This window comes from Bubalus kerabau, chromosome 4 (assembly GCF_029407905.1).
Source record: "Bubalus kerabau isolate K-KA32 ecotype Philippines breed swamp buffalo chromosome 4, PCC_UOA_SB_1v2, whole genome shotgun sequence".
NCBI classification, from domain to species: domain Eukaryota; kingdom Metazoa; phylum Chordata; class Mammalia; order Artiodactyla; family Bovidae; genus Bubalus; species Bubalus kerabau.
Window position 1 is genome coordinate 29,076,646 of NC_073627.1, and position 24,162 is coordinate 29,100,807.

The 24,162-nt window shown below is 52.5% G+C and overlaps 2 protein-coding genes across 14 annotated transcripts in view; one reads left to right on the plus strand and one right to left on the minus strand.

The window, feature by feature from the left end:
* Nucleotides 1–449: 449 nt before the first annotated feature.
* Nucleotides 450–12,340, plus strand: TMEM11 (transmembrane protein 11). 8 transcript variants are annotated; one of them, XM_055576268.1, is made up of 4 exons: nt 452–3,085; nt 9,525–9,560; nt 11,254–11,426; nt 11,529–11,667. In XM_055576268.1, the coding sequence occupies exons 1-4, from the start codon at nt 2,341–2,343 to the stop codon at nt 11,601–11,603; spliced, it is 1,029 nt and encodes a 342-aa protein (XP_055432243.1). In that variant the 5' UTR covers nt 452–2,340; the 3' UTR covers nt 11,604–11,667. The 8 variants fall into 8 exon arrangements, with proteins under 8 accessions (XP_055432247.1, XP_055432248.1, XP_055432243.1 ...); XM_055576270.1 differs by having other exon boundaries at nt 453–3,085; nt 11,314–11,426; XM_055576272.1 differs by lacking the exon at nt 11,254–11,426 and having other exon boundaries at nt 450–3,085; nt 11,529–11,665.
* A 1,022-nt stretch (nt 12,341–13,362) lies between these two features.
* DHRS7B (dehydrogenase/reductase 7B) overlaps nt 13,363–24,162 on the minus strand; it is a 44,551-nt gene continuing 33,751 nt past the window's right edge. For 4 of the 6 annotated variants that reach the window (XM_055576263.1, XM_055576266.1, XM_055576265.1 and 1 more), the window contains exons 3-7: nt 22,544–22,653; nt 17,793–18,009; nt 17,373–17,465; nt 15,165–15,317; nt 13,363–13,814 (exon numbers count right to left, since the gene is read on the minus strand). In XM_055576263.1, the coding sequence (XP_055432238.1) occupies nt 13,609–13,814; nt 15,165–15,317; nt 17,373–17,465; nt 17,793–18,009; nt 22,544–22,653 (779 nt within the window). In that variant the 3' untranslated portion in view covers nt 13,363–13,608. The remainder of the gene's footprint in view (nt 13,815–15,164; nt 15,318–17,372; nt 17,466–17,792; nt 18,010–22,543; nt 22,654–24,162) is intronic. The other 2 variants (XM_055576267.1, XM_055576262.1) reach the window with 2 other exon arrangements.

Genomic DNA, 24,162 nt, shown 5'->3' on the forward strand with positions numbered 1-24,162 from the left:
GTCTAAGGGACTCTCAAGTATTTTCCAACACCACAGTTTAAAAGCATCACTTCTTTGGCGCTCAGGCTTCTTTGTGGTCCAACTCTCACATCCATACATGACTACTGGAAAAGCCATAGCTTTGAATAGACAGACCTTTGTTGGCAAAGTAATGTCTCTTCTTTTTAAAACGTTGTCTAGGTTTGTCACCAAAGAGCAAACATCTTTTAATTTCACTCACCATCTGCAGTGATTTTGGAGCCCAAGAAAATAGTCTCTCACTGTTTCCATTGTTTCCTCATCTATTTGCCATGAAGTGATGGGACCGGATGCCATGATCTTCATTTTCTCAATGTTGAGCTTTAAGCCAGTTTTTTACTCTTTAACCTTCATCAACTGGCTCTTTAGTTCCTCTTCACTTTCTTCCATAAGTGTGGTATCACCTGCATATCTGAGGTTACTGATATTTCTCCCAGCAATCCTGATTCCAGCTTGTGCTTCATCCAGCCCAGCATTTCTCATGATGTACTCTACATAGAAGTTAAATAAGCAAGGTGACAATATATAGCCTTGATGTACTCCTTTCCCAATTTGGAATCAGTCCATCAGTCCGTTGTTCCATGTACAGTTCTAACTATTGCTTCTTGACCTGCATACAGATTTCTCAGGGGGCCGGTAAGGTGGTCTGGTATTCCCATCTCTCAAAGAATTCTCCAGTTTGTTGTGATCCACACAGTCAAAGGCTTCAGCCGTAGTCCATTAAGCAAATATTTTTCTGGAATTCTCTTGCTTTTTATGTGATCATAGGGATGTTGGCAATTTGATCTGTGGTTCCTCTGCCTTTTTAAAATCCACCTTGAACATATGGAATTTCTCTGTTCATGTACTATTGAAGCCTAGCTTGCAGAATTTTGAGCATTACTTTGCTAGTGTGTGAGATGAATGCACTTGTGCGGTAGTTTGAACATTCTGTGGCATTTCTTTGGGACTGGAATGAAAACTTACCTTTTCCAGTTATATATAAAGAAATACATCCTTTAAAAAATGAAGAATGAAAAAAAAAATGAAGAAAAGGGTGGTAAGGGAAGTGGCACATGATTTCTGAGTGCCAGACCATCTAGAACCCATCTGCCCTGTAGGCTACCTCTTTGCCACCAGTCAGTGGTCCCTGGGGGCCTACAGGAATTCCAACTTCAGCCATTCAGATTGCGCCCTCAGTGGGAGCTGTGACTGAGGGAAACCTGACTGTGATGCTTCCGGGTAGCTGTGCGTTAGCAGTGAACCAGAGGTGACATTCTGAGGGGTCTCTGCTCAAGTTAGCAGGCTGGGGCAAATGGCCTGTTAGAAGTTAAGTGCAAGTGCAGGGAGAGGATCCCAGGTCCACAGCTTCTGAGCACTTTCCTCTGTGCACTAGACCCCAGCTTGACTCTTCCCGAGTGGTACCATAAGGAGCAACATCTCGGCAACCAGACAGCTTGGGCTCAAATCCTGGCACATGAGGTCAGAGAGTGAATCAGGTAGGTTTTCCTCATTTTCAAAATGAGAATGTTGATAATAACAGTATCACTTTGATCGGGCTGATGTGAAGATAAGTCACTCAATTTTTTAGAACAGGGCTTGTCCTGACTTAAGTCAGTTGATTGTTATTTGTGTGCTGAGTTCCTCAGGTGTCACCTTATGTAATACTCATATTGGTCTTAGGAGAGGTGCTAGCTAGTGTCACTCCAAGGTTACAAACCAGGAGGCAAGCAAACAGCGGTTAAATACGTAGTCCCAGATGGAGATCCACACTTCAAACCCAGCTGTTCTAGAACCCCAGGAAACCCTCTGAATCAGCAAACTAGAGAAAACAGACTAACCACAAGACAATGTGGTCATCGTTCATCTGTCTCTAGTAGTGCTGGCATCTGGAGGTGGAGCTGTGACCCAACTGAAGAGCAGGTATTGCTGAGGGGCGGTTGGTGGGGAGAGAGAGGCATTTTAGGCACAGCACGGACCGTCTGTGGTTCAACTCGCACTCTCTGTATCTGCTAACCTGGCCAGCTTTAGGCAGGAAAGGGAGGTAGCTGAAGCTGGAGTGGGGTGCGATCTCTATATTTTGGCGGGGCTTCTGGGTTGCCCTAAGGAGCCTGAGTTGCATCTTGTAGGTACTGAGAGCTTGTAAGAGGATTTGACATTTAAGACTATTGTAGATTGTGAACCGGAAGGAAATCCTGGGGACTCCTCAACGACAGGAGCTGCACCTACACTAAAGAGCCCTCCGGCCTGAAGGCTGAGAGCAGGCGCCGTGGTTCTTCCGTCTCTGAACTCGTAGCAAATTTCGACAGGAGAGTTGCTCAAATTCTCATAGGTCTAATTAATATGTCTAGCAAGGCTGTCGGTCGGAAGCAAGAGAGGGACTATACGTTCCAGAGCTGCGAGGGGCCCCCAGATCAGCCCCCACTCGGAAGGGACAGCAGGCAGGAGTCGCTGGGCTCCGTCTGCACTCCCGACTCGGCAGCGTCCAGGCAGGGCTCCCGCCGTGGGGGTGAGGAGCCAGCAACCGCCTTCGAAGACGCCCTAGAGTGGGGCTGTGTCCCCGCTACCGCGGCCAGACGCGGCTGGGACATGCGCGCGGCCGTCTCTGCAGCCATCGCACTTTACGTTCCCCTCCTTCTCCGCTTCCAGACCCACTCGGCCAACAGTCTGGCAGCAGGGACTCCGCGGCGGCGGGGACCTCGTCTCTTTTGCCTCCCGAGTATTTGGGGGATGAGTGGCAGTGGCCCTTCGGTGACCTCAGCGGTCGAAGATCTCGAAGCACAGGCGGCCGGGCGAAGTCTAGTCCGGAAGTGGGCCCTCAGCGCCGCCTGTCTGAGCCCTCGTTCCCAGGCGGCCGCGGGGCGGGCTTTCCGGAGCGCTGTGCATTGTGGACTTTGTAGTCTCGCGGGGCCGGGCCTTCGCCTTGAGCGCCGTCCGGGAAGGCAGCTGGACTACATCTCCCTCCCGCCCGTGCGGTGTCGCGAGGCCGCCCGGCGCGAGGCGTTCGCGAGCGGAGAGTCTCCAAGATGGCCGCGTGGGGAAGGAGGCGTCTCGGCCCGGGCAGCGGCGGTGGCGGCGCTCGAGAGAGGTGAGGCGCGGGCTGCTCCCCGCGAGCGGTTTAGGGCGGGAAACCGGCTGGGCTCTTTGGACTGCAGCGCAGTCCCCGCCTCCGCCCCGGGGTTCGCCCCGGTCCGCCCCCTGGCGCGTGGGGTCTCAGTTCCGGTCGACGCGGTCTCAGCGGGCCGCTCGGGGAGGGGTGATGGCTGGCTGGGCACTGCCGGGCCGCGGCGGGACCCGCCTGTATGCAGCGAGCCGAGCGGCGCTGGAGACCCCGCCCGCCTGGCCGCGCGCGTGGTCTTCTCCAAGCCGCAGCGAGGAGTGGTTCTCGGGACGGAGAAGGGGAAGCTTTCTCAGGGAGCCGGTGCGGGGCGGACGGGACGGACTGCACGGGTACCGAGGGGCCTCAGCTTTCCGCGCTGTTGCTCTGGGCGGGGAGCTGACCGCTTTCCCCCAGGGGTGATCTTTGGGACTTTGGAGGCGTCTCCGTGAGCGCCCCTGCTGTGGAAGTCCTTTGCAGTGACCTTCCCTAACAAATGTGCGTGAGTAGGAAACCGGGGGCTTGATTCTTCCGAGGTGGATCTGGATGTAAAAGGACTCATTTCTAGATGAGATTGGAGTAGTTCTCGTTTCGTGTTGAATTTACAGTTTTTGCTTCTGGAAAACAGTTTCCGCTTAGAAGAAGCTGTTGAGGCACCAGAAGTTTGGGAAAGGAGAGGTACTGGTGGAGTCACACGCTTTGTACTGTCCTGACCCTTCTGTTACTAGTGGGCTGGTGCGGCAGAAATCGGCAGGATTTCCGTGGTGTTTTGTTTTTCCCCCCAATGAGGATTGTTAAACAGAAAAGTTGTATTTCCCACCCCCCCACCCCGCGCCTTTTCTCCCAACTACTCTGCGTTATTCTTTTTCTTTGATCGTTTGCACCACCTACTCTTTGCGGTCACCTTCTCTTTGGTTGTGGTTTAGTTCGCTAAGTCGTGTCCCACTGTTGCGACCCCATGGACTGTAGCCTGCCAGGCTCCTTTGTCCATGGGATTTTTCCAGGCAAGAATACTGGAGTAGGTTGCCATTTCCTTCCCCGATCCAGGGATCGAACCCGGGTCTCCTGCATTGCAGGCAGATTCTTTACCAGCTGAGGTTAGTTGTGTTGATAGAACCCTCTAGCTTGCATTTTATTCTTGAGCCCAGAGTTATCCAGCCTTGTCTCTTCTGCACTTCCTCTTCCTTGAAGCAGCAGTAAATGGCCAGCAGGTACTTTTGTTTTTCCAACTCCCACCCGGCGTTTCTTAGATCGTACCATAAAAAGGTAAGGAGGTGATCGCCTTACTGGATGGAAACAACAGAAAGGACCAAATGGGGAGACCTAGACTTCATACAGGGCCGTGCCAGCAAAATAGAAGCCTTTACTGATCGAAGAAATTAGATATGGGGCGGGGGGCGGGGGGGGGGGGTTCTCTTTGGTTTAAGACAAGTGTTAATTCAAAATTGAGTTTGCAAACCAGGATCCCAAAGGCTGAATCTAGTCCTTGACTGTGACCCTCAGTTTTTAAGAGAATTTAAGTTATCAGTGCTTGTAAATGGAAAGACTTTACATTAAAGTTCCCTTGGAAAGCTCTCATTGGCTCTCTCTGGTCAGAGCAGGTGCTCATCATTCCTACCTGACAGCTTGACTCATCGCAGTTACATGCCTGGTCTCCTTAAGTGTTCCCACTACACCCTTCGGCCTGAACGGCAGGCTCTGCTTGTACGTGCATATGTTGTGTGTCAGCCAAGAATGGGGCGTCTAGTTTTGTGGTTTGGGTGGCACCATCTGCCCTCCTCCTAGATAACGTGGTGTGGCTGTGGGACCCCTCTGTTTGCTCTGCTGGAGGAGCATTTGCCTGGGCCTGGTTTCCCTGAGCTGCACACTGAGCAGGGGTGGAAACCTAACCCGCCCAGGCACACCTCCATTCCTGCTCAGTGGGTGGGAGGACTTTGGGGTGGGGCAGGTGGATTAACTGCCCACAGCATAGACTGAAGCCCAGGCAGACTGGAGGCTCTGTGGCTACAGTAGGCTGTTCATGGCGCTCTTAAATGACTTCGTTCCATGTCACATTCGTGTTGACTCACATTTCAGCTCCACACTGTAAGACCACTTTCCCAAGCTGTCTCACACCCTTCGTTGGAATCTGGTTTATGCTGACACTCTAGGAAACATGGTCTGGTTTGGGGCATTGGCTGGAGCAGAGCAATGCTTTGGGCAGGCGTTCCAGATTTGCCTGTGGCTGCAAACTCCAAAGCCTGCCTTGTGCTTGAAGGCCCTGCTTGGTGCCCGACGGTTGGCAGGAGTTGCTGCTGTCATCTGTGTGTTAGTGGCTGTCCAGTTTAGAAGGCACAGTGTTTGGGTTCTCGCTTTACCTGGTTCTTGAGTCTAGAGCTGTGTTAATTCAGTGCCCACTTGTCATTTGCAGCAATTAGATCTAAATTAAAGTGAAAACTTCAGCTCCTCAGCCACAGTACTCACATTGCAAATGCTCAGTAGCCAACCAAGGCTTGTGGCTCATATACTGGATGGTGAAGATAGAGAACAGAAAAGTCAGCAATGGTCTAGACCAGGATAAGAGGGATGGAAATAAAGAATGAGAGCCACTTCCGTGTTTTAACAGTTTGTTTTATTGAAGTATAGTTGATTTACAATGTTGTGTTAATTTTTTTTTTTTTTTTTTTTAAAGAGAATCCCTAGGCTTCCAGTAGAAGCTGTTGATCTGGACCATTTTAAAGTCTTTATTGAATTTATTACAAAATTGCTTCTGTTTTATGTTTTGTTTTCTTGGCCATGAGGCATGCGGGATCTTAGTTCCCCTACCAGGGATCAAACCCAGATTGCCTGCATTGGAAGGCAAAGTCTTAACCACTGGACTACCAGAGAAGCCCCCCCTCCCTTTTTTTCTTTTTTTTTTTAGTATTTATTTTTGATCGCATCAGGCCTTGGTTGTGAAACACAGACTCTTTCCTTGAGTTATGTGGGTTGCCTCTCTCTAGTTGAGGCACATGGGCTCAGTCGCTGCAGTTCATTGGCCTCCTTGGCCCTTCTAACTGTTGTGATTGATTCTGCTGTGAACATGGGTGCAAAAATATGTTTGAGTTTGAGTCCTGCTTTTAATTATTTTGGATCTATACCTAGAAGCAGGATTGCTGGATCATATGGTAGCTCTGTTTTTTGAGGAACTTCCACACATTTGCCACAGTGGCTGCTCCAATTTACATTCCCATCAACAATGCATATGTGGGATCTTCCCAAACCAGGACCTAAACCTGTGTGGCCTGTATTGGGAGGTGGATACTTAACCACTGGACCACCTGGGAAGTCCCTAACTGGCCTTTGAGTCCACAGCATAGGATTTTACTGATTTCCTTGGCTCCTGAGGCAGTGATTTGGGATTTGCCAAAAGTGGGTTTTCCTAGACCCCAGGGAGGTGGGGGAGGGGAGGGTTGGTAAAGGCCACCGCCTGGTGTGGTCACATGACCCCATACTTCCTGGGTGGGAAGCAACTTCCTTAATAGTTTTTAACAATATATTAGTTTAATTTTTACAATAATTTTAAGTTTTTCAGCCACAGGTGCGCTAATTACTGTAATTTTTCCCCTTGTCACTCTTTTTTTTTGCTGTGCTGGGTCTTCATTGCTGCACGCTGGCTTTCTCTAGTTGCTTCTCGTGGTCTTCTCATTGTGGTGGCATCTCTTGCTGGGGAGCATAGGTTCCAGCGCAGGCTCAGTAGTTGGTGCACCAGCTTAGTTGCCCCACGCATGTGGGATCCTCCCAGACCAGGACCTTGCATTAAGAGGTAGATTCCTAATCACTGACCACCCAGGAAGTCCTCGTCACTCCCTTCCAAAGTACTTTCCCTAAGTCTGTTGGGAACCTGGCACTTTCAGGCCCTGGGGCGGGGGCAGAGGGTGACTGTGATGAAGATAGTCACAGCCCTCGAGGAGCTTTGTGTCACCTCCTTCTGTGTTTGAGCTGAGTACAGGAGCCCAGGGTCACTCCAGAAAAGGTCCCTAATGCAGTTCCCTGTCCTGGTTCGGTTCACCTGGCTCCAGCATGACCAGAAAAGATGGGTTTCAGGGCCAGTGCCCACTTTAGTGGAACAGGGACACAGACCACAAGACTGTGAGACCACCTTGGCCCTGGGAGTGGAGGCCTTTTTGTGGGGCCCAGGAAGTTGCTGGAGCAGGAGGGGTTCCTTCCCCTCAGCTGGAGGCCTCGGCCTATCTGGTCTCCTCTACCCCAAGAGATACAAAGCTACTGGTTTAAGAAAAACTTTATAAAACTTTCTCATTATAAAAGAAATGTGTATTTATTTTTTGTTTTTGAAAAGTACAGAAAACTATGACTTAAAATAAAATTTTTAAAAATACCTGTTGTGCCACCATCCAAAGAAAGGCCATGATTGGCCTTTTTCATACATCATCCTTAGTGCTTTCCAGCAGGTATCTTGTCTTGGAGTTATAAAAATTGTATGTTAAATCCATCAAAAGTACCTCTCTAACATGTGAAAAGTTACAAATTTGTGGGGCCCTGGAGGCATGAGGCTGAAGGAAGAAAGCAGCCCCAGCACATGTGCCCTGCTATGCCTTCCTACCAAACGCCCAGAAGAGGCAGTTATGGAGTTGGGAAGTCGGCTGGTGATTGCCAGGATTGGTTGGTAATTGCCAGGAACGGGGATCGTGGGGGATGGGGAGCAGTGGGGTTACTCTCTGAGATGAGGAAGAGGCTCTAAAACTGTGTGTTAACTCAGGGACAGTGTCGAGGCACTGACTTGTGCGGTGGAAGTTGGTGAACCTATTTCAGTAAAAGCTGTCATGTAGGAAGCACAAATCAGAACTACCATGAGATGCCACTTCACACCCACTGTAGGGCTGTTATTGAAAAAAACAGAAAACAAAAGTGTTGGCAGGGATGCAGAGAAAAGAGAACTCTTGTGCAATGTTGATGGGCGTGTAAATTGGTGCGGCCACTATGGCAGTGTGGAAGTTTCTCAGAAAATTAAAAATAGAGCTACCATATGATCCAGCAATTCCATTTCTAAGTATATATCCACAATAATTAAAAGCAGGGACTCAGACATATTTTTACACCTATGTTCACGGCAGCTAGAAGGTGAAACCTACCCGTCAACCATGGATCGGTAACAGAATGTGGTCAACCACGGATCGGTAACAGAATGCGGTCTCTACATACAAGGGAAAATGAAGGAAATCCTGACACATGCTGCGATGTGGATGAGCCGCAAGGATATGCCAAGTGGAATAAGCCAGCTGCTAAAAGAAGTATGACATGGTTCCACCTATACGAGGCCCTGGAGCAGTCAGATTCATGGAGAGACAGCAGAAGGGCAGCATGGGAGTTGTGGTTTAATGGGGACAGAGTTTTAGTTTTGCAGGACAAAAAAGTTCTGGAGATTGGTTGCCCAACAGTGTGAGTGTACTTAACCTTAGTGAACTATATACTTAAACTGGGTAAGATACTAAATTTCCTGTTAATGTATTTTACCATAATTTAGAAAAGATCAATAAACCAAATGCTAGCATTTCCCTGGCCACACGTCCCTCCCTGCAGACAGCAACCACCTCACTCCTAAACCCTCCATCATCTCCATGACGACGTGTGTGTGTGTGTGTAAGACATTTGCTTGGCTCTGTGTGTTTCTGATTGTGTGTGTGTGTGTGTCTCTTTCTCTGCTCTTGTAAGGGGTCTTCTGCTCTCACCAGACAGTACTGCTTTGAACATTGTTGTACAACCCTGACTTTGGGAGGAGTCTCCAGACTTTGGGGGTTCCATGCCTGAGGTTCCTGTAATCCCAGGTTCCTTTGAAACTGGCTTTGTGATGGTGTGGGGTCTGTCCTATGGGTTCTTCGTGGGGGCCCCAGGATGCCTTTGATGACTGTTTTCTGGGTGCTGCCGGGGCTGATTCAGATGAGGAGAGGGGAGACCGACTGGCTGGAAGCAAGATGATCAGCCCCTGACCCCGCAGCAGCAGGCGCCGGGCAGGCCGTGCTGTGCACTGGCCAATCCCATTAGTTCCACAAAACCTACTGGATTCAGAGGGTTCCGAATCAGGTAGTAAAATTGGCTCCTTTTCTTCCTGGAGCCACTCTGCTCCCTCCCCAGGGACAGTCTTAAGTCTCAGGTCTTGCATCTGCTCAGAAGCGTTCTGTGCATGTAGAAGCAAGTGTTTAACTCTTACAGAAATGCACTGAAGATGGCCAGCTGCAAACACTGTTCTATGCTTGACTTTTTCACTTTACTTTGAAGGCTTTTCCATTATCAGCCTGCTCTCAGTTTTGTTTTTTAATATGGACTCCTTTTACTGTGTTCTCTTACTGTTCATTTCTCACCTTCAACAAAATGAAAAAATATAGTCCCTTAGTAAGGCTCAAAGGACCCCAGTTAGCTATTGTTGTCGTTTTTAATCTGCCTTTGTGTACAGGGTTCAAGTTGGCTGGTGATGCTGAGATGATTCAAGGTAACCCTCTAAGTGGGTTCTTTCCTTAGTTGGGTTACTTTTGACCCAGAAACACAGCAGGCTGCCTGCAATGGGCACTGGGGTAACCAGGCTTGGTGGCCATGGCCCCTGGCTTCTGAAGCAGTAGTCTCTGTCAGCTGGGGGACTAGCTGGATCTGGGGGTCTAGGCAGGGTGGAGGGCACCCCAGCTGAGGGTGTGGGTGCTGACCACAGGGTGGGTCCTCTGAGCGAGCGGCTCCTGTGGGTCTGTGTGGATCTTGCACTTGTCCCCATCCCTGCACTGGACCTGTTTCTCTGGGTGTTGCAGTCTGTCCTCTCCTGAGGGTAAAGAGGTTTGGCTTCTGAAGCAGAAGTAGTGGTGAGCCCAGGATGGCATGCCTGCAGGGCTGGCTCCCAGCCTGCTGTGTGAGAGGGCCCCTGGGAGGGTTGGTTCGTGATGATGGACAGGAGTCCACAGGAAGACCTAGGGGCTCCAGGCGGCCACAGCGGGTGATCGCCTGGTCCACACCCCCTCAACCAGGCGGTCCTGACTGCCCCTGTCCACTGACTGTTGCTCTCTGTCCTGTCTGGGCTGAGCCAGGAGCCTGGAGGGACCTGTGGCACACGCACCAGTCAGTGGGGATGGCCTTGCCCAGCATGTCTGTGGGAGGAGCCAGGGAAGCCTTCCTCCAGGGTGGGTGCTAGCTCAGCCAGAGAGGTGAAGGCCAGGGAGCTGGGAAGGGCTGGGTGAGCAATCAGGTGAGGGTGGGGCCTGCCCACTGACATGCCCCCGAGATGGAACAATCTGTTCAACTGATGCTTTCCTGTTGGGCCTGTCTTGTCACTGCACTTGGGGTGGTCACAGTCTGCCAGGCAAGCAAAGCACTGCACTCAGGTAGATCAGGGTTTGGGCAAGAATGCTCTGTAATCCCGACCTTGTCCCTGCGTCTTACTCTCAGTGCTCCAGAGGGACTCAGTGGCCAGAAAGCTCCACTTGGATTCTGACAGCAAGGCCTTACCCCCAGAACCCCCTCTGTGGGTCACCAGGGTGTACAGACCCCGCCCTGCCCTCCACGAGCTCCTCTCCCACTGCTTGGCTGACTGGCTCGATTATGAACTTGAGAGCACAAAGGAGATCCCAAGCCAGGATGGCTCCTCTGAGATTGAGGTCTTGCCTCATAGGTTTGCTTGTCTGCTAAGGAGCTGAGTCCCACCTGGAGCCTGTCTCCTTTCTGAGTTAAAAAACCAAATGGGGAGACTCCAGCAATGCCCCAGAGGAAGACCGTCTCTTCCAGGTTCATTGATTTCGGTGGTTCAGCTCATTAACTGCCTAGAAAGGCTGCCCTGCTAACTGGACCCTGTAGCCAGTGCCTGGGAGTGCGCCATCCCCAGGGGACAGCTTCTTCCCACACACACAGTTTAATGGGGGCCTGTGACTTAATTGAGGGGCTTCCTCGAGCCCAGCTTAGTTACAGTTAACTATTCCAGGATAAAGAGCCCCCCTGCCTAACTCCCGGAGCCTGGTGGTGCCTCCTCACCCTCCCCCTGCAGCCTCAGGAGAGCATCAGGCCCACTGTCCATCCACCTGGAAGGAAGCTCTGCCTCCTGAGTGTGCGCACTTGTTTGCTTGGGTAGCTTTTCCCACCAAGTCCCTGGGGAGCATGACCAGAAGGGCACCAGCAGTCAGCTCCCCATTGCCCCTCCATCCTCCCAGAGCTCTGTCCGACAGTCGGCCTCTGCTGCCCTGAACACACAACTATTTCCCGCTTCAAAGGAAACACTGACCATGGAGATTCTGGGGTGACCTCACTCCACACGCCTTCCCTGGTCCCGATGTGCACGGTCGCTGACTGGGAAGCTCTGAGCCCTGCTCCCAGTGGCCTTTGGGTATGTGTGGGGTGGTGGGAGGCTTGCCTCTGTATCTCTGGGCCACAGAGCAGCCACCAGTGCCTAACTGTCCCCTTTTTCTCCTCATCTCTCCTTCCTAAGGGTGAGCCTGTCGGCCACAGACTGTTACATCGTGCACGAGATCTACAACGGGGAGAACGCCCAAGACCAGTTTGAGTATGAGCTGGAGCAGGCCCTGGAAGCCCAGTACAAGTACATCGTGATCGAGCCCACCCGCATCGGCGACGAGACGGCCCGCTGGATCACCGTGGGCAACTGCCTGCACAAGACCACCGTGCTGGCGGGCACCGCCTGCCTCTTCACCCCGCTGGCGCTGCCCCTGGATTACTCCCACTACATCTCCCTGCCCGCAGGCGTGCTGAGCCTGGCCTGCTGCACCCTCTACGGCATCTCCTGGCAGTTCGACCCCTGCTGCAAGTACCAGGTGGAGTACGACGCCTACAGACTGTCCCGCCTGCCCCTGCACACACTCACCTCGTCCACCCCGGTGGTGCTGGTCCGGAAGGACGACTTGCACAGAAAGAGACTGCACAACACGATAGCGCTGGCGGCCCTGGTGTACTGTGTCAAGAAGATCTACGAGCTCTGCGCGGTATGACCGCGCCGCGCTGCGCGGCAGCCAGGCTGGGGAGGCATCTGGCGTCACGGCTGTTATTTTAAAGAAATAACAGGTGACAAGCGCACCAAGGGTTTTCTCAGCTCGTCACACTAAGACGTGGATTTCCACCACCAAGGGGCCTGCGGCTGTGGAAGTCCCACTGGGCAGCAGGATGTGATGGAAGCGAGGCTCCGGAGGGGGTGTGGATGCGCTTGGGGGTCGTTAAGTGTGTCCTTTAACTGTACCATCCAGAGCCAGCCAGAGGCTAGTGACCATTAAAATGATGAGAATTTCAGCTCCGGGTGTCTGCTCTCTCGTGATGGACCTGGTGGGAGCATGCAGGCAGCAGCAAGGAGTGGGCACCACTTGCAGCAGGAATAAGCCTCTCACCCGGCAGGCCCAGCCCCTCCCGGAGAGCCTCATGTCTCACCTGGGCCTTGGTTCAAGGAGCACTGCCCGGGGCTGCTCGGGTGGGGCGGGGCAAGGCCAGGCCTGCCAGTCTCTGAGTCTCTGCTGAGTTTGCCCAGAGAGCTGGGGCCTGGGGTCTCTTGTCCAGGTTCTGATTTAGGAGAACAAACTAATGCCTATGTTTTTTTTTAAGCATCAAGGCTGTCCTGCTGTGGACCCTGAGTTCAACCTGCTGCCCCAGGCTGAGGGAAGACTCCCCTCGTCTTCCACCAGAGGGGGCCCTGCCAGCCCAAGACTCTGCTCAGGCCCCATTGAGGGCACATGTGTGAGTGACACCTGAAGTTTCAGAGGGTCCCTCGGGAAGGTCAGATACCAGAGTGAGAAGGGGTGCGTGGAGCGACGGGGCCATTTGTTTACTGGGGGAGAGCCAAAGATTTTAGAACAGTTAGAGAAACTCTGACTTAATTCCAAGAGGCCTCGGAGAGCTGGGTGGCATATGGTCCACAGGTAACCTGGCAGTGATCTGGACCTCGTGTCCACCATGCAGTGCCCACCACCCTCCTGAGCCTGTGGGGTTGGAACGGGGTGGGGGCCAGATCTGGAAAGGGAGCCTGGCTCTGCCTGCAGACCAGACTGGGGGGAGGTGGCCAGAGGCAGACAAACAGTAGCCACCCAGGGCAGCTGAGCAGAAGCTGTCACTGAAACAAGCCTGGTGCAGGAGGGCAGCTCCCATGCACTGAATAACGGGGAGGCCAGTCACATGCTGACCATTTGCTGCGTTGACCAAGACAGTGGGGATCCCGTAAACAGTGTGAAGGCCTCTGCCTCCTCCTTGAGAACCAGGTTCAGGTGACGTGAGGGTGTCTTTTGACCCTAAGATGCAGGGGCTGAGGTACGAAAGAGGCGTGGTTCTGCCTGCCCTCAGGGACCACAGATCCCAGGCTCCTTCCTTTATTTCATGTCCCTCCACCTGGAGGAAGCTGTCCTTCACCCTTCCTGGTTCCCAGACGTCCTCCTAGTTCCCGTCCCCTACCAGCAGGCCTGGCCAGGGATCTGCAGGGGAAGCGTGTCTCCCTCCTTCCCTACCCATGAGGCAGAAGTCCAACACAGTCCCCATGGAGCAGCGACTGCCCCACCTGCCCACCAGGACAGGCACTAGCTGTGCTTGGACTTCCGCTCCTTCCTGGCCCGGGAGGCCATGAGTCTGAAGAAGAGCCCAGGAGCCAGAGTTCGAAGGTAAACAGCCAGGGAAGGCATCGGGTCGGCCAGCACCACATCCTTCTTCTTCCTCCCCAGAGCAGCCAGGATGTCTTGGGCCACCTGCACAGGACTTCGGCCCTGGGCCGTGGTCTCATCCATCACTGAAATGGAACAGGAAACTCACTGAGTTTGGGGGCAGAAGCCTGAGCCAGCTCTGGACACTTGGTCCCCCAGGGAGCTCTCCCAGGGGCTTGGCCAGCAGGTGTAGTGACTGTCCTTGCAGTCCAAGGAGGAGGCGGGCAGCTCAGAACTACGGTCCATAGCCAGGGGGTGCCCAGCAGATGCGCCCTCACTCCCTGACCTGGGCATTTCAGCCAGTTGGGGCAACCAGTGACTAAGGGTGCTGTGCCAGGGCAGTGGTCCATGCAGGGGGCCAGGTGGGTGGGAGGCTGCAGAGCACGCTGGCTGGAGAGGAGCGAGGCAGGTGGCAGGGCCCCTGTCTTGGGTGTATCAGGGTGACAGGCAGGAAGGAAGCCTTGGTTTGTTTTGTGGACCAGAGGTCAATGCAGGGGCACAGGATGTTACTTTTTCCCTTGTCACTGGCAAACTGTGCCCACAAAGCAGGAACAGCAGGCAGAGGGGAGGCCACCCGCAGCCACAGTGGTGCCCGGCTTCCTCTCCACCATCAACAGAACAGTAGGTTTCTGGTGGCTGCTCGTTTTTAAATGCCACAGAGGGAATTTTTAAAAAAGATGCTTGGGACTTCCCTGGTGGTGCAGTGGTTAAGACTGTATTTCCAGTGCTGAAGGCATGGGTGCAATCCCTGGTCAGGGAACTAGATGCCACAAGTCATGGGGTGTGGCCGCCATCCTGGGAATAAATGCCTATGAACCCACCCAGCCCCGTGCCTCTGTACGGCTTCTGCTGCCTTGCTGAGTGAGAGGGCTGCTGTCCTGGGCATGGGTGGTCTTGGTTCAGGCTTGGCCAGGAGGCCCCTGCTGAACACCCAGCATACTCCCAGGAGCATGTCCCAGGAGGCAGGCCCCAAGCAAGTGCAGGAAGGCAGCTCATGTGGGTCCACCAGCTGGGGAGGCAAAAGCCAGCTGGTCCTGTTGGCCCCACCTGCTCGCTGGGCCTTGCTGATCGGGCCACTAGTGACTGCAGGTCAGCTCTGTGTTGTCTTTGGCCTCTGCCTACCCCTGAAGTCTTGTCCCCCCAACAGCAGGGGAACCTCACGGGAAGAGACCCGGCCTGGTCACTTTAGCACTAACAACGGGCTAGCAGGAGTCCTGTCAGCATCTCGGCAGAGGGCTCCCCCCAGCCCTTTTGTGGGCCTGTTCCCACAACTTCCTCCAGCCTGCAGGGTTCAGGGTAGAGATGGTTGGTGCTGAGGTCAGTCATCAGTATATATGACCGACCTCACAACGTCAGGTGGTTTAAACTGATACTCTGAATGAAAACTGCAAGATCACCAGGGAGCTTTCACAGAGGAACGCACGCTGGGGCCTCACCTCCATACTTGGACCCGTCGGCTGTGACTGCATTAAGGGAGAGATTGGTGTGGATGTAGCCAGGACTGATGACCGTCACCTCGATGTCATGCTGCTCCACCTCAGCCCGCAGACAGTCGAAGAAGGCCTGGGTTGCGTGCTTGGAGGCCGCGTCTGCAAAGGTTGGTGACCAGGGAGGGTAGGATGATGCCGGTCAGGACCCTGAACGGGGGCATCAGGTCTCCCACTCCAGTTCAGGGAATACTCTGTGCGTCTTATGTACATGCACTCACTCACACAGAACACAACACAGCACGTATGGTCAAAGGTTCATGGGCATTCTTGCTCCTGCAAGTTCTAAGTGTGAATTTAATTTATAAAGTTAAAAAAGTCTACTGTGTAAAACATTCAGACAGTTCAGAAGAAACTAAGAAAGTGAAAGTCCTCCTCACACCTTCCAGCGCAGTTCCTCAGAGGGGACAGGCCACTGGTGTCTCACGTCGGCCACGTCCCTGCACAGATGAGGACATGGCCACAGGTTGCTCCTATGGTCCGTGTTACTCATGCTCAGGCTTCTCTCTGTGTGGAAGGCTAGCTGGGTGCCTGCCGTGTGACTCGGGGTCAGAGCCACAGAATGGGCTCAGCATTGTTTCAACTTTCATCACTAAAAATGTCCAGGGATGCTCCCTGGCTGCACGGCAGCATGTGTGCAAACCCACTCCAGGCCTCACGTCTGTCTGTCAGTTCCCACGGGGCAGTCTCTAGTGTGGAAGAGTCCCCAGAGCTCCATGTGCTAGAGCTTCACGTGCTCAGCTCCTGGATCCTCCCACGTGGCCTCACAACAGCCCCGAGGGGACAAAGCCCCACCCACCCCCCACTTCACGACTGGGGAGCCCGTTGCCTGTGGGTTGGCCAGTGCGCCCAGGAGGCACCACCTTGTCCAGCCTGGGGGTTATGAAACTTCCAGACCAAGTGTGACCTACGCAGTCACAGCTAAGAGGAGGATAAAATTCAGAAAGATCAAATCCAGTGATGTCTAGAAGCAACTCAGTACAAAGAGCACTGTGCACCGCCCCCCGCCCCCGAATGCCTGGTGTGGCCCCTGCTGTCAGCTGTGACGCTCAAACGTTTCCTGAGGAAGCCACCCACCAGCCCAGGACAAGTGTGGGCACGGCATCCCTGGGCGTGTCAGGGCGTCCTGAGTGTGGCCGCAGGGGTGAGGGAGCTGGTGTGGACTCATGAGCCCCACAGCTGACCTGGACACACGCTTGCACCGGAAGGAGCGCTGGGCTGCATCCAGTTCTGACGGGCTCCCCATCCAGCTGAGGGTGCCATGTGGCTGTCCTTGCCAGGCTTTGTCCCTCCCCTCCACATGCCCTCTCCCCTCCATGCCTCCTCTCCTCCACATACCCCCTCCTTGCAGCTGCCTCAGGCATCTGGGGGTGGGGGGCTGGATTACAACAGAGTGTTTCCTTGCAGATGGTGAACCAAAGAACGCAGTTACCAGGACAGTTTAGAGGTAATTGTGACATTACTTCTAACATTTTTAAACAAAAGTAGAATCTGCCGGCTGGTGCCCTGTGATGGTGCAGTCCCACCATCCTGGCACAGCTGTGCACACTGGAGGTGAGTCTAAACTGAGGTTGAGCTGGCAGCATTTCCACTTTCTGGAACTAATCTTACTGAAACCCTCACAGCGAGTGAGTGCCCAGAGAGAAAAACACTGAAGGACGCGGCACGCAGCACATCCCTGCTGCTGGCCACTGAGGAAGGCAGTTCCCTCAGGCATCAAGTCAACCCCTGAGTTACGTGACGCCCATCCATTCAGCAAGCAGGGAGCCGAGTGGAAAGATACTGTCAAGCGGGATGATGGAAGCACAGCTGCATATAAGGGCCCCAGCGCTGCACGTCTCATCACATGCAGGAGAACTCTGGAGGCGTGTGCAGTAACCGGACGGAGGGGCAGCACCTGTGGGCTGATGGTGGTGGCGGCACTGGGAGGGGCCTGGTACGCGGTCACACGTGGCGTGAGGAGCGTGGCTGGGACTGAGCCCAGGCTTCTGCTCAGGCACACGCCTCTCAGGTCCCCACACACTCTGTGCTGAGCGCCCCTCTCATGTCTGAATTCAGGACCGGGAGCCTGCTGTCTTCACAACAAGAGTAAACAATGGGCATGCGGGCAGGAGGAGTCTAGGCAGAAGCGCCTGACCGGGGTGAGGGAGCACTCACACGCGGATCGGAAAGGCAGGCTGATCTTGCCCTGGATGCTGCTGATTGCAACCACGTGGCCCTGGCGCCTTCTGATCATGGCAGGCAGGAGCGCTGTGGGGAGAGGGCAGAGGTCACCGTCGCTCACGTGGAGAACCCGGGGAGGGCCACGTCTGAGAGTGCTCGGCCCCCTGTGCCCTGCTGTGAGAACCGTGGCAGGATGTCACTGCCTCTGCTGTGCCCTGCCTGCACCTGGTAGGTCGCCAAACACAGTGGGACATGGAGGCAACGACACAGCGCAGGCCCAGGCCCAGAAAAGCCAACCCCGAGTCGCAAGGGCAGCACTGACGCCAGGGTGGAGTGGATAAGACAGCACGTCCACAGGAAATGAAAACCATGCCAACCTGCCCGGCACTTCTCCTTTCTGACCCAAGGCCTTACCCTTTGTCAGAGCTACTGGGCCAAAGTAGTTTGTCTCCATCACTCTCTTGTCCACGTCTGGGCTGGTGTCCACAATGGCGCCTCGGTAGCTGATCCCGGCATTATTGATGAGCACGTCCACATGGCCAAAGCACTGCAGGATCTCGGAGGCAGCCCCTGCTATGGCCCCAGGGTCTGCGAGGTCGAAGGTCACCGTGTAAGGCTTGTGTGTCTGCACCTGGTCAAGTGCGACAGAAGCCAAACGCACCTTCAGAGTGATGGTCTGGCCTGCTCCTCATCGTGGGGGCAGCCTAGCGTGAAGGACAGGCTGCAGCGCTTCCCTGAAGAATGTGGCCTGCCCGTCATGCTCACACCTGACCTGGGCAGCACTGTGGGCAGGGGTCACAGACGAGGTGAGCAGTGCCCCCTCCGCCCTGGGCCAGCAGGACGCTGTACACTGTCCCATGCTACAGAGCTGCTATGCCTCTCAGGCCAAGTCAGTTTATTCACAAAACATTTTTATGCATTCCTATGTGTCCAAAAAAGCAAAATAGCTGTCTGAGGAGGCCTTACAAATAGCTGTGAAAAGAAGCGAAAAGCAAAGGTGAAAAGGAAGGATATAAGCATCTGAATGCAGAGTGCCAAAGAATAGCAAGGAGAGATAAGAAAGCCTTCCTTGCGATCAATGCAAAGAAATAGAGGAAAACAACAGAATGGGAAAGACTAGGGATCTCTTCAAGAAAATCAGAGATACCAAAGGAACATTTCATGCAAAGATGGGCTCAATAAAGGACAGAAATGGTATGGACCTAACAGAAGCAGAAAATATTAAGAGGTGGCAAGAATACACAGAAGAACTGTACAAAAAAGAGCTTCATGACCCAGATAATCACGATGGTATGACCACTCACCTAGAGCCAGACATCCTGAAATGTGAAGTCAAGTGGGCCTTAGAAAGCATCAGTACGAACAAAGCTAGTGGAGGTGATGGAATTTCAGTAGAGCTATTTCAAATCCTGAAAGGTGATGCTGTGAAAGTGCTGCACTCAATATGCCAGCAAATTTGGAAAACTCAGCAGTGGCCACAGGACTGGAAAAGGTCAGTTTTCATTCCAGTCCCAAAGAAAGGCAATGCCAAAGAATGCTCAAACTACTGCACAATTGCACGCATCTCACATGCTAGTAAAGTAATGCTCAAAATTCTCCAAGCCAGGCTTCAGCAGTACGTGAACCCTGAACTTCCTGATGTTCAAGTTGGTTTTAGAAAAGGCAGAGGAACCAGAGATCAAATTGCCAACATCGGCTGGATCATCGAAAAAGCAAGAGAGTCCCCAAAAAACATCTATTTCTGCTTTATTGACTATGTCAAAGCCTTTGACTATGTGGATCACAATAAACTGGAAAATTCTGAAAGAGATGGGAATACCAGACCACCTGACCTGCCTCTTGAGAAACCTATACGCAGGTCAGGAAGCAACAGTTAGAACTGGACATGGAACAACAGACTGGTTCCAAATAGGAAAAGGAGTTCGTCAAGGCTGTGTATCATCACCCTGCTTATTTAACTTATATGCAGAGTACACCATGCGAAACGCTGGGCTGGAAGAAGCACAAGCTGGAATCAAGATTGCATTGCCGGGAGAAATATCAATAACCTCAGATATGCAGATGACACCACCCTTATGGCAGAAAGTGAAGAGGAACTCAAAAGCCTCTTGATGAAAGTGAAAGAGGAGAGTGAAAAAGTCTTAAAGCTCAAGATTCAGAAAACGAAGATCATGGCATCTGGTCCCATCACTTCATGGCAGATAGATGGGGAAACAGTGGCAACAGTCTCAGACTTAATTTTTTTGGGCTCCAAAATCACTGCAGATGGTGATTGCAGCCATGAAATTAAAAGACACTTACTCCTTGGAAGGAAAGTTATGACCAACCTAGATAGCATATTCAAAAGCAGAGATATTACTTTGCAAACAAAGGTCCGTCTAGTGAAGGCTATGGTTTTTCCAGTGGTCATGTATGGATGTGAGAGTTGGACTGTGAAGAAAGCTGAGCGCTGAAGAATTGATGCTTTTGAACTGTGGTGTTGGAGAAGGCTCTTGAGAGTCCCTTGGACTGCAAGAAGATCCAACCAGTCCATCCTAAAGGAGATCAGTCCTGGGTGTTCATTGGAAGGACTTATGCTGAAGCTGAAACTCCAATACTTTGGCCACCTCATGCAAAGAGTTGACTCATTGGAAAAGACCCTGATGCTGGGAGGGACTGAAGGGGACGACAGAAGATGAGATGGCTGGATGGCATCACCGACTCGATGGTCATGAGTTTGAGTGAACTCTGGGAGTTGGTGATGGACAGGGAGGCCTGGTGTGCTGCGATTCATGGGGTTGCAAAGAGTCGGACACGACTGAGTGACTGAACTGAACTGATATGCCCGATGCTGGAGATGGTAAAAGCAAGGCAGACACGTTTCTGTCCTAGAGCATATGGTCTCATGGGGAAGACTGACACACTATGGCTGTAAAGAACGTCGCGAGAAGAAAACAACTGGTGGACATTCTGACTCAGGATGCCCTGAGCCTAAGCAGATGAGGGAGGGGTGTGGAGTCAGAGAGGTTGTGCAGGAGTTGCCCTCTGCCTGGACAGCTCAATGGCAGCGACTCAGCTCTGAGGTCAAACTCTCTGAACACTTGCAGTTTCTAGGGGGCCTGCTCAGCCACCAAAGTATAGAAAATGTTGCTTGATTTCAACCATTAGCTTCGTGGTGACCACGCCCCTGTGATGAGAAGCTGTGAGAAAGGCAACCTACATTTCTCATGCAGCTTCAGGAGCCAAGGAAGACCCTGTCTTCCAAGCACTGGGGCTGTGTTCCAATAGTGGATGCTGTTCTGATGGCCGACCTGCGTCGTCTTGTCCTGGCTACAGGATACAAGATAAATACAAAACACCCAGCTGTGTTTCTACATACCAACAATGAATAATCTGAACAGGATATTAGGCGAGCAAGACCATTTATAATAGCAGCTAAGAGAATTAAATCCTTAGGAATAAATCTAAAGAGGTGAAAGGTTTGTACATAGAAGGCAGTAAGACACATGATAAAAATGAAAATTTAAACACATGGAAAGACATCCCATGTTCATGGATTGGAAGACTTAACACTGTTAAGGTGACAATACTATCCAAAGTGATCTGGACTCAACACAATTCCTATCAAAATCTCAATGCCATTTTTGTCAGGGAAAAAAAAAATCCTAAAATCCATATAGAAGTGCAGTGGCTATTCAGGAATAGCAGAACAATTTTGGAGACAAGAGCAAAGTTGGAAGATTCGCACTTTCAGTCTTTGAAACTTACTACTGAACTATGCGGATTAAAACAGTTGGTACTGACATAAGGACAGGCATATAGATCAGTGGAACAAAATAAAGTGTCCAGAAAGAAACCCTCAGATTTAGATTTTTGACAAGGTTGCCAAGGCCATTCAAGAGGGAAAGGAACTCTGGGCAAACTAGATATCCACATGCAAAAGAATGAAGCTGGAATCTTATCTATCACCATGTACAAACATGGCCTCAAGGGCTTCTCTGGTGGTCCAAGGGTTAAGAACCCGCCTGCCAATGCAGGAGACAGGAGATTCAGTTTTGATTCCTAAGTCAGGAAGATCCCGTGAAGGAAATAGCAACCCACTCCAGTATTCTTGCCTGGAAAATTCCATGGATAGAGGAGCCTGGCGGGCTACAGTCCATGGCATCACAGAGTCAGACATGACTGAGCACATACACTTCAGTATCTAGAATATACACAGAACTCCTCCACAACAAACAACCTGATTAAAAATCAGGAAAAGGACTTGAATTGACATTTCCCCAATTGAGATATATAAATAAGCACATGAAAAGATGCTCAGCATCACCTGTAGTTAGGGAAATGCAAGTCCAAACCACAGTGAGATTGCACTTAGATCTCCTAGGACAGTACAATTAAGAAACAGAAAACAACACGTGCTGGCTGGATGTGAAGTCAGAGCCCTTGTGCAGTGCTGCTGGGACTGTAACTTGGTGCAGCTGCAGTGGAAAACAGTTTGCAGTTCCTCAAAAGGTCAAACTAAACCTGCCACAAACCCTGCCATTCCACTCCCGGGGTGTCCAAAACAGCTGAAAGCAGGGACTGGAGCGGACACATGTCCACCTGTGTCCACGTCGGCATCATTCACAATAGCCCACAGGTGGAGATGCCTTGCAGTATGTCAAGAAAATGGACAGACCAAGTGAGGAACATCTGTATACACAATGGAATACCAGTCCATCAGAAAGAGGAAAGAAGTTCGGACACATCTGTAACGTAGATGAACCCTTAAGACATTATGTTTAGAGAAACAGCTACTCATAGACAAATAGTTTAATTTTATGAGGCATCTAGAACAGGCAAATTCACAGAAAGACATTTCCAGGGACTGGAAAGCGGAGGAAAAAGTGGATTGTTTAAGTGGGAACACAATTTTTGTTGGGACAGACAGGTGATCATTACAAACATGGTGAATGCACTTACTATCACTGAACTACAAGCTTGTAAGAGGTTAAAATGATAAATATGTGTATTCCCCCACAAATAAAATGTTAAAAGTTATTGCCAACCTCCCACCACCAAAAAGAGATGAATAGGTACTGGGGGTGACGGGGAGAACTTGCAGAGAGACCCTCTCTAAGCACTGTGAAGACCCGCAGAGGACAGACTGCGCCTCTTCCCCAGGCAAGTCCCCCAGGCTCACTCACCTCCGGAGCCCGGGAAGCAGCAAGTTCTTGGCTGAGCTCCTCCAGGGCCTCAGCATTCCGGCCACAGAGCACCAGCCTAGCACCAGCAGCGTGAAAAACTCTGGCACATTCTAGGGGACAAGAAAGCAGCCTATTGTCTGGAGAGACCCAGGCCTTTGGCCCCGTCAGCTCAGCTCCCAGCTCCCTAGCCTCAAACCGCAGGCCATTTCTTCCCCAGGCATCGGTACTAGCCCCACCGTGGAGGGGTATGGGGCTGGAGTCAGGGCCCTCGCAGAGCCGTGTTCAGGGCTGTGACACATCCATGGGCAGGAGGGAGGCTCAAGCCGGGGGACAGACTGTTGGGTACCAGGCTCAGGATTTTCCAACACAGTCTTCAGCTCTGACCCCCGCTGTAAGCAGGATCCCCACTGTCACTGCAGAGAAGCTCCGTGAGGCAAGGGACGTGCCCAACAGTCAGCAGCGCCAGAACACCTCCCCCGCACCCCTGCACCGAGGCCTGTGGTTGCTGTCACCTCAGTACAACAGGCACGTATCTGCCAGGGGCACTTGTGTGGACACATAGGACTCTGGTGAGAGGGGGTGGGGAGACCCCCCCCAGACCTGAAGCCTGTAGGGCTGTTCCTCCTGAGATTGCCCAGGCCCAAGGGCTCGTAGACACACATGCCCTCTGCACACTACGTTGCTCAGTTGTGTCTAACTCTCTGCGACCCCACGAACCGTAGCCTGCCAGGCTCCTCTGTCCATGGGATTCTCCAGGTAAGAATACCACAGTGGGTTGCCATTTCCTCTCCACACAGTGAGGACAAAGTGCGGAGGCTGGCAGCCTTGTAAGGAGGTTAAAGAACAGCAGGGGGACAATAAGGGGGACATCATTTTAAAATGATCGGGGGCAGGGGGGTGAGACCAGGCTCCTCTGAGTCACTAGAGCATCCAGGTGACAACTAAGACCATGGCAGGACAGAGTCCAAAACTGCCTGGGCACCTGTCTTCGTCAGCATTCTTTGGAGGCAAAGCAAAAAGCGGGCTTGTCAGGAGGGTTCCAGGCAGCTCAGGAATTCAGACAAGGAGCTGAGCGGTCCAGACGGGGTTACAGGAGGCTGCACAGGGTCCCAGGCAGCAGGAGCCCAGCTCTCTGAATGCTGGCAGGTCCCTTCCCCACTTCATCCCCCAGCCTCTCCACAGAGGGGATGGGGCTGCAAACAACTCTGGGTTCCCACAGACACCACTCCCCAGCCACACAAGGGGGCCTCTGACCTGTTCCCTCCAAGCTCTGGTGTCAGAATTCAAGGGAAGGGCCAGATTGGCCATGCTGGGGGGCAGAATCACCAGGACTGGGCCGGTCAGGGTCACCTGGGAACCCTAAGACCACAACGGGAAGGGCGGCGGGAGCAAGGAGTGATTTCCCAAACACGGCTGAGGGGTGACTGCCGCCAAGCTCAAAGCCCCTAGGTCAAGAGGACGGACGTGACAAGACTTCCTGTGATGGACTCCGTCTCCTTGGGAGGCCGCCTCATCCCCACGTCCCTCTTGTGAGGACTGAGCGTGTCACAGCAGCCTCAGGCAGACAGACAGTGCCAGCCAGGGCTAAGTGTGTCTCTAAGCCGCCTTTTTAGACTGCT

What these genes read in the sequence shown, in the direction of transcription:
- TMEM11 (XM_055576268.1), top strand. Translation starts at nt 2,341, where the DNA reads ATGTCTAGCAAGGCTGTCGGTCGGAAGCAAGAGAGGGACTATACGTTC. An exon ending in TGATGCTGAGATGATTCAAG is followed by an intron (nt 9,561 to 11,253) that starts GTAACCCTCTAA and finishes CCATCCTCCCAG; the next exon opens with AGCTCTGTCCGACAGTCGGC. An exon ending in CTGCTCCCAGTGGCCTTTGG is followed by an intron (nt 11,427 to 11,528) that starts GTATGTGTGGGG and finishes CTCCTTCCTAAG; the next exon opens with GGTGAGCCTGTCGGCCACAG.